General features: G+C 38.8%; 1 protein-coding gene across 1 annotated transcript in view; it reads right to left on the reverse strand.

The window, feature by feature from the left end:
- Positions 1–13,322, reverse strand: part of LOC124716925 (X-ray repair cross-complementing protein 5) — a 134,262-nt gene that overhangs the window by 33,150 nt on the left and 87,790 nt on the right. The window contains exons 8-9 of the mRNA XM_047243503.1: positions 10,177–10,316; positions 5,496–5,762 (exon numbers count right to left, since the gene is read on the reverse strand). Coding sequence (XP_047099459.1) covers positions 5,496–5,762; positions 10,177–10,316 — 407 coding nt within the window. The remainder of the gene's footprint in view (positions 1–5,495; positions 5,763–10,176; positions 10,317–13,322) is intronic.

Here is a 13,322-nt window from a genome sequence, read left to right on the forward strand (position 1 = left end):
TTGCTCTTGCTGTCGGGTCTGCTGTTCGGTCAGGCTTTTGCTCGACTCCGGCATGAGTTTGAGTCCCATCCACAGGCAGTCTTACCACCTTACGCTGTCATCATTTCTCTCCTGTTTTTCTCAAGTGCACCAGTATCTGGCTACTCGCAGATATAGCAACGTCGACAATGAGGTCATTAGTGACGGAGCACAAGCCCAGATTAGGGAAGGATGGAGAAGGAAATCAGCTGTGCCAGTTCACAGGAACCATCCCAGCATTTGTCTTAACAGATCTGGGAAACGACATAAAACCTAATTCTGGATGACTGCGTTTGAACTGCCACTCTCCCAAATATATGAGGACCATTGTGTCCCCATATTGCACTAGAAATGCAAAGAGACAGTCCTAAATTCAATGCGTGGTGCAGACTTACATACAGCTGAATCATTGGTCCATTCTGTTTCAATCAGCCTACTGTTCACAGTATTTACCTGAACATGTTATGAGACTTTGCTGCGTCACAACTGAAACATGTGCAACCTGACATCATATTCCAGTAATATGGGGCACTGGATGTACAAAAATTTCTGGGGGCAAAGTTCTTGGATGGTGAACTAGATGAGACAGTCTGACTCTGTGGCCACCATGATTATCTGATCTCTCACCACTACACTTCCACCTATGGGGTTTGTAAAAGCATCATTTGTACTGACATGTTGCCATGGAGGTACTGGAGCGGAGACAGAATACCGACTGGGTGTTGTCCGTGCCAATAAAGGTGCACACAGTGGCATGTATTAAGGTAGAAACAAAACTTTATGAGTTACCCTGTTATGTGTTGAAAACCAGTTGTTATTTTATAGCATAATTGTAAGTTGTTATAGTCTAAAATTGTAATGATAATTTATGGACACCATGTATGTTTCCAGATGCTCCCGCATCATGTCTGACCTTTTGGTACAAAAATGATTTTCTGGCCTTGTTCTCTAATTCCCCTCTGTGTGTTTGTTCAGTACTGAAAGGAGTCATACTAAAGACATAATTTAATCACCTAAGGTCTTTACTGGATGTGTGCTGTTCTGAAATAGAAGACTGCTCGATCTAATCTGTGGCTGAAATCTGGCCAGTGAAGCTTCCAAGAATCCTGTGAGGATCACTGAGAAACATGTAAGAGAGATATGAACTACTTAATCTTAATGGGCTGCTCTATACAGACGAAACAGTGAAGTATAGGGCATTTCAAAAAGGACTTTACAACTTTAAAAATTCATATAAATTTATTGAAAGAAGATATAGAGCTGGGTTTAGTGTTATTCTTGTAGGGAAACGCATCAAGTTTTTTTTAACTTGAACTAAAGATGTTGTATGTGGCTTCCGTTATTATCCTACACACATCCCATCAGAAGTAAATTTCTTCCCAAACTCACCGTAGCATTGCAGGTGTAGCTTGCTCAGTGGGGGCATAAATTCTTGCTCTGTGTTCAGGCCTAGAAGCCATCACAGGAGGTACAAACATGATATCCTTGATGAATCCCCATAAAAAAAATAGGATGGTGTCAGATTTTGGGAATGTGGGGGCCACGCAATTGGCGCATCACTGCCAATCCATTGACCTGGACAGCGGTGACTGAGAAAATCCCGGACATCAGCCAGGTAGTGGGGTGGTGCACCATCTTGCATGAAATAAACATTTCGTTCTTGGTCATCCTCATCGATCTGCAGTATCAAAAATTGTTGTAACATATCCAGGAACACTAACCCATTGATGGTTCTCTCACAGAAAAAAAGGGATTGTACACCTCGTTCTTGCTCAATGCACAAAAGACATTCAGTTTAGGGCTCTCACGAACATGTTGCAATGTTTGATGCAAATTTTCACTGTCTCAAATCCTACAGTTGTGTGTGTTAACCTTGCCACTTAAGTGAAAAGTCGAGTCGCTGGAAAAGGTAATTTTGTCCAAGAAATGTAATCGATCTAACATATCAACACAGAAGTTCTTGCAAGCAACTTTATCAGGGTTAGCACACTGGACTCGCATTCGGGAGGACGATGGTTCAATCCCGTCTCCAGCCATCCTGATTTAGGTTTTCCGTGATTTCCCTAAATCATTTCAGGCAAATGCCGGGATGGTTCCTTTGAAAGGGCACGGCCGATTTCCTTCCCCATCCTTCCCTAACCCGAGCTTGCACTCCGTCTCTAACTACCTCATTGTCGACGGGACGTTAAAACAACACTAACCTAACCTAACTTTATCAGTGTCTTTTATTGCTTGTACGATCATCAATCTGTAAGTTTCAGATGCAAACGGTTTCTCAACATGCGCCAAACAGTTGTATATGGGATTTGCAGTTTGCGAGATATACACTGGGTTGATTTCGTACGGCTGTTGACAAAACGTTGTCTCACTTGCTCAATGACGCTGTCAGATGTGCTTCGATGACCTGATGATTTCCTATGTCTTACTGAGCACCCTGTTTCTACAAAACATTTATGCTACTCATAAATTGTAGGCCTACTGGGAGGATATTTAGCGTAATTGGTACAGAAATTACACTGAGCTGTTGTCGTTGACTTCGATTTTCAAACCAAAACACACAGCTAGCACACTCAGGTCTCGTGAAGGCAGCCGTCTTTAATGCAACTGCTACTAGCGCTCCTTATGGTGCAATTCGGCACTAGCGAACTACGTGAGACAAAACTTGATGTATTTTCCTACAAATTGACACTACAATCACCTTTGTAGGTACTATGAATTAATTTACATGAATTTTCAGAGATGTTAAGTCGTTTTTGAAACACCCTGTAAGCTCTTCAACATTTATGTCCCTCAAAAATAATTCGAGGAGCTATACCACAAAGTCTGCAGGAAGTTGCATGGCAATAGCAAGGAAATGCTATTCCAGAAGAAGTAGATAAACAACAGAGATGCGAAAAATAAGAGTAATGGAACTGTTTAAAGGCTTATGCAACTTTAACAATTCTAAAACAGAGCTTCAAATCTCTCTCTCTGGCACGCGCGCACCCACCCACCCACCCACCCACCCACACCCACACACACACACACACACACACAAAACTATTTAAGAAGTAATATACGTTAACAGGATAACCAAATCCTGATAATACATCAGCACCAAGCCATGAAAACACTTTTCATCATTCATCATTCCTTATCCTTTCCAAACTAGTTTTTTCTTTTTATAATACTGGTAAAAATAATACTCTACCAAAAGATCAACACACACATTTCCAGGTATAACCTCCACGCATTCACTATACCACACCAAAGTGAGTGGAATAAGTTTCACTGGGCAACAACCATTTTGCATCTGGTATGTGATACATTAATTTCCATGCAAGGCTATTGGTTGTAGATTCTAAACGCACCCTTAGAAATGTGGTATCACATAACTTTTTTGAGATATTCAAAATTATATATTATTTTCTTTACATTTTCAGTCAATTTTGCTATTTTTTATAATCCAAATATAAAAAGTGTCCCTATGGAGTTACTTTTTTGTGTTACATAACGTCAGTTTTAAAAACAGTCATTAGATAGCAGATGAGTTTTTTCTTGGCTGATTCTTTGTCAGAATGTTTTGAAGTTGCAATCTCAATCTGTAGTGAAAGGTGTGTACCTAATGGCAACAAACTTCTATCAGTAACTTTGGCTAATTCAATGGATAATATGGATACTCTTGAAATTGTAATCCTGCAGCTAAATGTAATCAATTGTAAACATTACGATTTACAATTTTGTTGAGAGTTTATTGGCTTTCTTAAGGCACACGAGACATCAAAAATAAGTACACTGTCAAGGAAAGGTCTATGAGACAAACATATACAGCACAAAAGGAAAATTTTAAGAACAAACCATTAGTTGTGCCAAGTCAAACTGCCTCCACTTCATATTAAATTTGACATGCTGAAGAATTTAGTAAAGGCTCTTGATAAACAATGTGAGACTTTCAATAATTTGAAAGAAGTTTTTCCTAGCATCACTGGGGCCAAGGTGAAAGATGTGTTTATCAGGCCACAAACCAGAAAATTTTTGATTGATGAGACCTTTGATGCTAAACTTAAGAATGCTGAGTTACTTGCTTGGACGTCCTCTAAAAGACAAAGTCCATGGCTTCTGGTCAACAGAAGAGATGAGAATTTTGTTTCTTTAGGGTCTGAACTGTTGGACAACTAGAAAAAAATCAGGTGAAGAATATCACTAAAAATATACTTTAAAACTTGGGTGCTTTTAGTGATGAACCCTTCCACTAAGACATTCCTACTAGCAAATGTCACTGTCAAGGATGCTGGAACCCTCCAATAACAACTGTTGCTTTGAAATATGAGACATTTTACAATACAAAAGCATTCCTATCCAATTTATTCAAATAAACAGATGTTCAACTTTGTTTTCATGCTACAAGGGGCTTTTTGTATAATATGATGATTGTTTTGGTGTTTTATGTAAAGGTTTCAATAATATTTCGATTATGTATATTAAACATTGATTTTATTAATGTTCACCACATATTGGAAGTAAAATAGACATAATTTTATTATTTCGTCTCTCAGAAACTTAACAATATGGAGAAAATATGACTGGACTTCTGAACTCAGCATCCAAAAATTAGGTAAATCCATCCACTTAAATATGCAGAACAAAAATACAACAATGAAAATAATCAATTATTACAAAAATGTAATTGGATGGGCCAATGGCTCTTTCTTGCTGCAGAAGGGTTGGAGGGGAAGGAAGAGGGGTGAACGGAAAGGAAATGGAGACGTTTAGGAAAAGGGGTAGAGTTCAGAAAAGTCACCCAGAATCCTGAGTCAGGGGAGACTTACCAGATGGGATGAGAAGGAAAGACTTTCCTTCTCATGTCATCCGGTAAGTCTCCGCTGACCCGCGGTTCTGGATAACTTCGGGGTGGGATAAGAAGAAAGTATTTCCTTCTCATCCCGTCCTGTAAGTCTCCCCTGACCCGGTGATCTGCGTGACTTTTCTGAACTCTACCCCTTTTTCTAAACCTCTCCACTTCCTTTCCCTTCATTCCTCTTCCTTCCCCTTCAACCTTTCTGCTAGAAGAAGGATCCACCTGCTCCAAAAGATTGCATAAGCAAGAACTTGCTTTTTATATATTTATGTTCCCCTACCACTGCTTGATGAGTAGAGATTTTATCTATCCAATTACATTATATAGAACAAAAATTCAGTTTGTTACCAATGTTATAGATTAAGTAAACTAAAATAAAGGTAACTACAGGACATGCAATGCATTCAAAGCTGCACACGTTACTAACACCAACAAAAGGTACCAAGAAAACAGTGCAAATGATACTAATAGCGCTCAAAGAACACTGCCTTATTCTATTGAATTAGATATTTTCCAAACCAGACAGACATATTACCTGTCATTAATGCAAGTACTTCAAAACAGGTGGCATTTATCAAGCCTAGAGCAAGGACATTTTTATTTACACTTAGTTTCAACAACTGCCTAATATATACTCAACTGTTTCACGTCAGTAGAGTCCTTTTCACGCCGCCGCCGCACTACTTCCTTCAAGTCGAATGTCTTTTTCATTTTCAGGATTATGTCATTGACATGCCCTGAATCGACAAAAGGGCTAGTAACAAACTCTCTTATTTCTTCCACCATAGGTGGTATTTTTTCTCCTGGGTGTAAGGCACGGTAGGAAATGCAACTGAACCATTTGTGATGAGTTATATTAGTTATCTCATTTGATTTAAATGCCTCAGTTCCATCTGGTAAAGCACCCCTGTGAATGATACAATTATGGCATACAATCACAAATGGGAATATACGACAAATAAATACATAAATAAACTGTAGTGAATTTTTTCAAGGAACTATCTAACCATCCTACATTTCCCTAGTGCAAACATCAGTAATCAGAAGAATAAACTGTGATATTTTTGGGGCTGTATGAGATTAATTGATCCTGAATATACAGGGTGAACTATGGCAAATGGACATTTTTAGAACAGCTAATAAAGTGTTGTCAGTGTTGGGAGGGAGACGGTATACCTCGTCACTTCGGGACTGTTCCCCAACTCAACAGTAGTGGAACTGTGGACGAGAGGTTATTGCATGTTCATGTACAATACCTTTGTCCTAAATGCTGAGTCTGTCAATGCAGTATGGCTACATTAACTGCACAGCTCCAAACATCAATTTGACCCTATGACGGGTTACAGCTTTCACAACAGGGGGAAATATTTTTAAGAAGAAGCCACCAGGCCATGATAAAAACACAGGACATCTCAAAACATTGTCACAGTGAGAGATGCAATCTCAGAAGTCCGAGATGATCTGCATGCCTCCATGCACACTGTCTACAAATGAGCAGTGAGTCTGTAGGGCGAAAGTGTTGCATTTGGATTTAAAACAAGATGACTTCTCTGTGTGTCCACATGTGATCTTTGAAGATGACTCAAATACAGTAAGATTATTTTATGAACAATGAGTCACATTTTCACTTTAATGGGTCACTTAACAAACACAGCTATTATTTTTCATTCCTTGAACAGCCTTTCATAATTCATGAGAGATGTCTTTGCTTCCCTAATGTGACTGTGTGTCATGCATTTGCTGCTGTCATTGTAATCTGACAGAGTAGTAAGTGACAGGGAACTGTTGAATGTTCCATAAACATCATGAATGTGTTCTTTCTGCCAAAATTGTGGAGACAACAGATGAACATGAGGACTGCTTATTTTCAACAGGCTGGTACATCATTACACACTGTAAATGCACCTGTGGCAGTGTGAAGAAACACTTTTTATTTTTCGTTTGGATGCTCTGCAGTGGCCACTAAGATCACCAGACTTGTCTGCTTGTGTCTTTTTTTTCTTTCTATGACAAAAAGTCCCAAAGTTTAACACAGTCATAGGCTGACATTAAAGAAAAGGCAGGTTTGGTTGACCACCACCTGTTGGCCTGAGTTACAAGTAACTTTTTAAAATTATAGTCAAGACAATGGCTGTCACCTGACAGTTAGTTTTTGTGCAAATCAAATACAAGATGTTAATCACCAATTTTGTGCTCATTTGAAAACTGTCAGTTTCCGTAGGTCACCCTGTATTATTATATCACCATCTTCATTATTACCCACTTTCCACAAAAAATTTATCCATTGGCTTCACGACATATTTTGCTGCAATTTGCTTTAAACACACAGCTAAAAAATTTATGCTTGCTTTACTGAGCAGGCAGAATTTGCATGGAAATTGTGAATTTTTCAGCTCCCTAGCAATCACACAGGTATTATTTCATAGCGTCATCATCCAAAAATTGCAATGGTCACTGAAGTGGTGTGAAATGGGCCATCTACACCTACATCTATACTCCGCAAGCCACGTTTTGGTGCATGGCAGAGGGAATTTAGTATAAACGAGGTGCTATCCAAAATTTATGGGACTGGTGCTGCCATCTGTCGAAGACCTTACCTTTGGACTAATGGTCACCATCACCCTCGTAGTAGTTCCCATCCACACATGCACACCAGTCCTAGTGCTTCTGCCACTGGTCAAAAGTTTTCTGGAAGTCTTGTTCTTTGAGGCTGTTTTACCACCACCAGCGATGCTTTTTGAATCCTCTGCAGTGTCGAACCGACGGCCTTTCAACTTGAGTTTCAGTTCTGGGAATAGTGCGAAGTCACAAGGAGCCAAATCTGGCGAGTACGGTGCGTGGGGTACAACCGCCATGTTGTTTTTTGCCGAAAAGGTCCTGGTGAGCAAGTATGTGTGACAAGGCCATTGTCACGATGCAGCAGCCAGTTCCCTTGATGCCAAGGTTGGGCCATCGTCACCGCAAGTTTTCATGGAGGCGTCGCATAACGTCACAGTAGTGCGAGGGATTCACTGTTTGGTTGGGTGGGATGAATTCTTTGTGCACAATTCCCTTGGTATTAAAGAAAATGATGATCAGGCTCTTCACTTTGTTCTTCACCTGTCTTGTTTTTTTTTGGTCTTGGAGAGCTCAGGCTCTTCCACTGGGACGGTTGTTGCTTTGTCTTTGGGTCATAACCGTAAATCTAGCTCTCATCGCTGGTGGTAACTCGTGACAAGAAGGTTGGATCGTCAGATGAGGTGTGACGAAGGTCCGTGCACACTTCAACACACTGTGCCTTCTGATTGACAGTCAAGATCCTTGGCACAAATTTAGCGGCAACACGATGCATGCCCAATTCATCAGTCGACATTTGTTGCATGTTCCATAGCCAATACCCACTTCATCCGCAAAGTCTTGAATGGTTTGACATCGATCTGCACGAACCAACTGTTGAAGTCTGGCAACAATGTCTGGTATTGTGCGGCTAAAGGGCCTTCCAGTGTGAGCACCATCTTCAACATCTGTACAGCCGGCCCTCAACCGAGCATGCCACTCAAACACATGCGCACGGCTCATGCTCTGTCTCCCAAACACTTGCTGAATCATTGCAAGGGCCTCCCAAGCACTTTTGCCGAGATTTGCTGTTTTGTTCACGGATCCATCGTAAAATCGCCATACTCCAAACACACAGTATTACGGAAATCACTATGGACATGCAACACGTCCTCCCAGCTGAATGCCACTACGCACACTGACTCATCAGATTCGCAGGTCTCGCCACCTAGCGGTGCAGAGATCTACCAATACTACGTTCCAGATGGCAGCAACAGCCCTGAAAATTTTGGATTCCACCTCGCAGCTGTCACTTCCCACCTTTCCTGTTCCAGGCACGATTGCTGTTACGCCTCCATATGAGCTTAAATCTTTAACCTTGCCTTCACAGTCTTCTCACAAAATATGCAAAGGAGGAAGAATATATTCATTGACCCTTCTTCACACATACACCCTAAGAATTATAAATGAGATCTGCCTCACAATGCCTGACACTTCTCTTGCAATGCCTGACACTTCTCTTGCAGCGCCAGCCATTGGAGTTGAACAAGCATCTCCATGACAATATCACACATACAATATCACACGTACTACACGAATGTGTGATCAAATATGCTGTTCTTCTTTGGATCTTCTCTATTTCATCTATAAATATTTTCTGGTAAGCGTCCCAAACATTTAAGCAATACTCAAGTATACAATGAGTGGAGGTTTTGTAAAATACCTCCACAGAGTGTGGACTACACTCCCTGAGGGTTCTTCCAATGTCTCTCAGTCTGGCATTTGCCTGTCATTAGCTTTATATCAGCATTCTACTTTAAATTGCTCTGTACACATTCACCAGATATTTAATGGGTGTGACTGCTTCCAGCGACCCTTCGGCAAATGTGTAATCAAACATATTGATGAAAGTATTCACAATGAATTGTTTAAAAAATGCTAAACATAAAATAAAAAATAAAATGGTTCTTTTATTTCTAGAAACTGAAAGTATTACTGATATGTATAATTTCTTTATTTAACAATTAGACATTTCAGATCTCTGTATTAAATTTTAATTTCTTATCATGCAATTTGTTATATAAAGGATAACGATCATTAAAAAAGTTATGATTCAAGGTTATTAATATTTTCATTTCATAATAACAAACAGAAAGGAAATAAAAACTAATAAAGAAACATTGGTACTAGCAACAAATGAACCAGTGACTTTTTCAAGTACACGACTTACACAATACGCATCCAGCTCCTGGATCCTCTGTCACATTGCCCAAAATGTTTAATACTTAACAGTACTCAAAAAACTTCAAAGTGTGATTTTTCAAATATTTTTGAGAAATGCTTTCCACTAATCTCATAGCACTGACCTTCAACAACAACAACAACAACAACATAGAAATTGCTCCTTAGAATCCAAAGGAACATTATATATATATAAAAACGGAGAGGATGACTCTTTATTCTAACACTACTGGTTGCAAAGGTAAGCTGCAAAATAATAACTGCAATGCATTTTCGGAAGTTTCATCATAGCAATAAAAAGGTCCTTAAAAATTAGAATGTCACAGTCACACAGTTAAAGCTTAGGAAATGAACACAATGCCAGTTAGCATAAGACGTTCTCTGTCTACAGAAAAGTTGTTGTCATACCACAACTGATGTAGCAACTAGATGGGTGAAAGACTGACTGTATCCATAATGTAAAAAAGATTTTTTGCAGAAAAAAAAACAGGAAAAATACAAAGAGTCTCGTCTCCTTCTGCAACAACTGAAGGGCACACACTCACATTAAGTCCATGGAATCAATCAGTTCATCTACAACATTTAGTTGCTCAGGTGTCAGTGCATTTATCTCTCGATCCAACGGTTCAAGAATCAAGTCATCACGAACGTCCTCTGCAAATGGTAGCTCTGTGTATACGAGATACTGTTAAAATTGAGAAGAAAAAAAATGTTAACAGAAGAAAACAGAAATCTCATGTATCATATAAAATGTCAACATGGCATTTACACCATCACAAATTCATACTTATGACCTGTATCAAAAGAAAAATTCACTAGAGAAACCTATAAAATTATGGGACAGGTTTTCTGGTAGGTAGCTATAAATTTATGTGACAGAATTGCTGCCCTTTTTTTAACCTATCCCAAAATATCCGCCCCCCCCTCCCCCCCCCCCCCCCCTCCTCCCCTGCTGAAGAGAAAACCAATAGTTCTGGAGGCTTGGGTAGCTTCTTTCATCGAAATGTACGTTTAGGGGCAGTACAAACTGACTTAAGGTGAACACTTAGTTAACACGAACAAGATTTCACTCCCGGCACTGATGTATGTTATCTTACAGGAAGTTTTATTGATTAATACCAATTTTAACCATCACAAATTGAGCAATATTTTTGCAGGACTCACTTTATGCAAAAAATAACATTTTATAGAAGACACATTTAGTTAATTAAAAAGCAAGTTTAGAGGGAAGAAAATTTTACAACTAACAAATTTTGTACAGTTCTGGAAAAGTTTATGATAGTGTTTGCATATACATAAAATTTTTCATAGTTTATCAACTCCTGGAAGAAGAAAAACAGTTTTCTTTTTCAAAACTTGCTTTACACTCAAACTAGATCAGTGACACCAGAATATTAAATGCCTGTTTTTTACATTTAAGTTTTAAAATAATATTTCTTTTTTCTCTTCTACGCATTTTCAGGGGACTTCACCCTCATAAATTCTCTGTGAGCTGTCATGATCTTCATATTTCTCACCACTTGCAGAGAGTATGTCATTGTAGAAAGTCACTGCATCCTTAGTATTTGTATGGAAACACATAGTTTCATTGCACCCTTCTTTTCTGCACTCATATTGTTTATCTTGGGAATAACTGCTGCATGTTTCATGCTTTGAATGAACGAATGTCCTTCTAAACTGGTTCGTCTGTAAGTTATTGCTCATGTATCCATCGATTACAAAGGCAAGGTAGATTCCAATATTTCATTAGAAATTCATCTGAATCTGCAGGAAAACCAGTCTCCTCCGCACACCAGCACTTTTCCAAACTTCATCAAAATATTCCTGTATTCACAAGGTGGTATGATCTCTTCTTTATTCTGATATTCCTTCTCAATTCTATCGAATACATGATGCAGTGGTATGAAACTGTGACCACAAATAAGAAAACAGTGGGTAAGTTTAGAGAACACTCTTGTGCATTTCATTAAATGTGGCAGCACACAGAGCATTATAGAATTCTTGTTCTGGCTGTTGCTCGAGCCTGAAAAAAAAGCTCAAGTCTCAATCCTCTTGTTTTGATTCATGTACCACCACAGTCAGATTACCTGTTGTGTGTAAAAATACTTCTCCAGTAGAGAGGTTTGTCAGAGGTTCACTTCGTTGCATGTCGAAGACAATTTTTATGATGTCCTTAGGGTATTTGTTAATTTTACAAACTTCCTGGCACTCTTGAGTTTCTGCGATCTCTATTTTCTGTTGAAGCTCCTTGCATGTTGAACACGTGTCATTTTGAGGGTAACCAAAGCCGAGATTAAAATTCTTATAAAACACTGTCTTAAATTATGACACACAACAGCTTTTATTACCCAGCTGTCTTTGTCTTTGCAAAAATTTTCCCACATTATATTTACATTTAATGTTTGGGCAAATATGACCTACGTATTTTCCCTCAGCTGTAATGAGACGCTCTACACTTACACTTCAAAATGTGCTGTTTCACTTCTTAGATCATAAATAGGTCAGCTTAAGTTGATCTTGAGCCACATCTTTGTTCAGATCATGCAGTGCTGAGCAATTCTGACTATGCGATCCCACGATATACGTGTTATTTTTTGAAATGTAGCAGCAAAAACTGGTATTTGCAATCCACCTCTAAGTTTTATCTCATACCTGACAGACTGCAATTTAAAAGCCTTAGCCTGAGTGGAATCTACAACACATCTAGGTGGTGCTCAGATTTCCATGTGTGACAGAAGCAATGCATCTTGCTTGCTGTATCTCCTGAAGAATATAGATTTTTCAAGGACTATAATACACTACAGGCTATAAGATGCATCTTAATCTTTAACCAATTTTTTTAAAATAATATTTTTATTATTAGAATGCAAAGCCGGACTAAAAAAAAATTCTTAGTTTATAAAACTGAACTGACCTTTAAAACCCCTGAAAACTACCATCTGAACTTTCTTCTTCCTCTTCTTCTTCTTCTTTTTCTTCCTCTTCATTGTTGTCCTCTTCATATATAAGACAGTCTTCACTCCCATCTTTGTTATTTGTCCACGCTTCTTGAAAGATTTAACAACGATGTCCTTTCTCACTCTAGACCACATCTGTTTTATCCACTGACACACTTGTTTGTGAGTTGTTTTAAAGCTCCTTTTGGCATGAATTCATCCATCACTCATTTGTTCCATTCCTCTCTCACATACACTTTAATGGTTTATTTATTGCGACAACAAGAGGCTGCCATTGTGAAGTACGATAAGTCCTCCCGGAAATATAGAAAGCTCTACATATCCCTGTCTCAATTTCTCTTTTGGAGAATTTTTAAAATGACTACTAAACTGATCTAGCACAATAAAAGAACACTTATTAAATAAAGCACCTTTCCTTCTCTCCCATACACTACTAATCCACAAATTCATATCAGCCTTGTTCATCCAACCCTCATCACATATGTGAACAACACCTGGCGGTATTACAGAAAGTTTTGGCATTCTTTCTGCCCAAAAGTGATCACTGAATTAAGTTTAGTACCGTCAGCGCAACTTGAAAGGACAATAGTGTAGTTATTTTTTTATGTCCACTTGTTTTCATAGTTACAGTTTTAGCACCTTTCATGGCACAGATCTGTTACTCGGTACATCAAATATCAGAGGAGTTTCGTCCATATTTGCTACTTGGCTTAGTTGCATACTGGTTTTCTTTC

This window comes from Schistocerca piceifrons, chromosome 9 (assembly GCF_021461385.2).
Source record: "Schistocerca piceifrons isolate TAMUIC-IGC-003096 chromosome 9, iqSchPice1.1, whole genome shotgun sequence".
Taxonomy (NCBI): Eukaryota; Metazoa; Arthropoda; class Insecta; order Orthoptera; family Acrididae; genus Schistocerca; species Schistocerca piceifrons.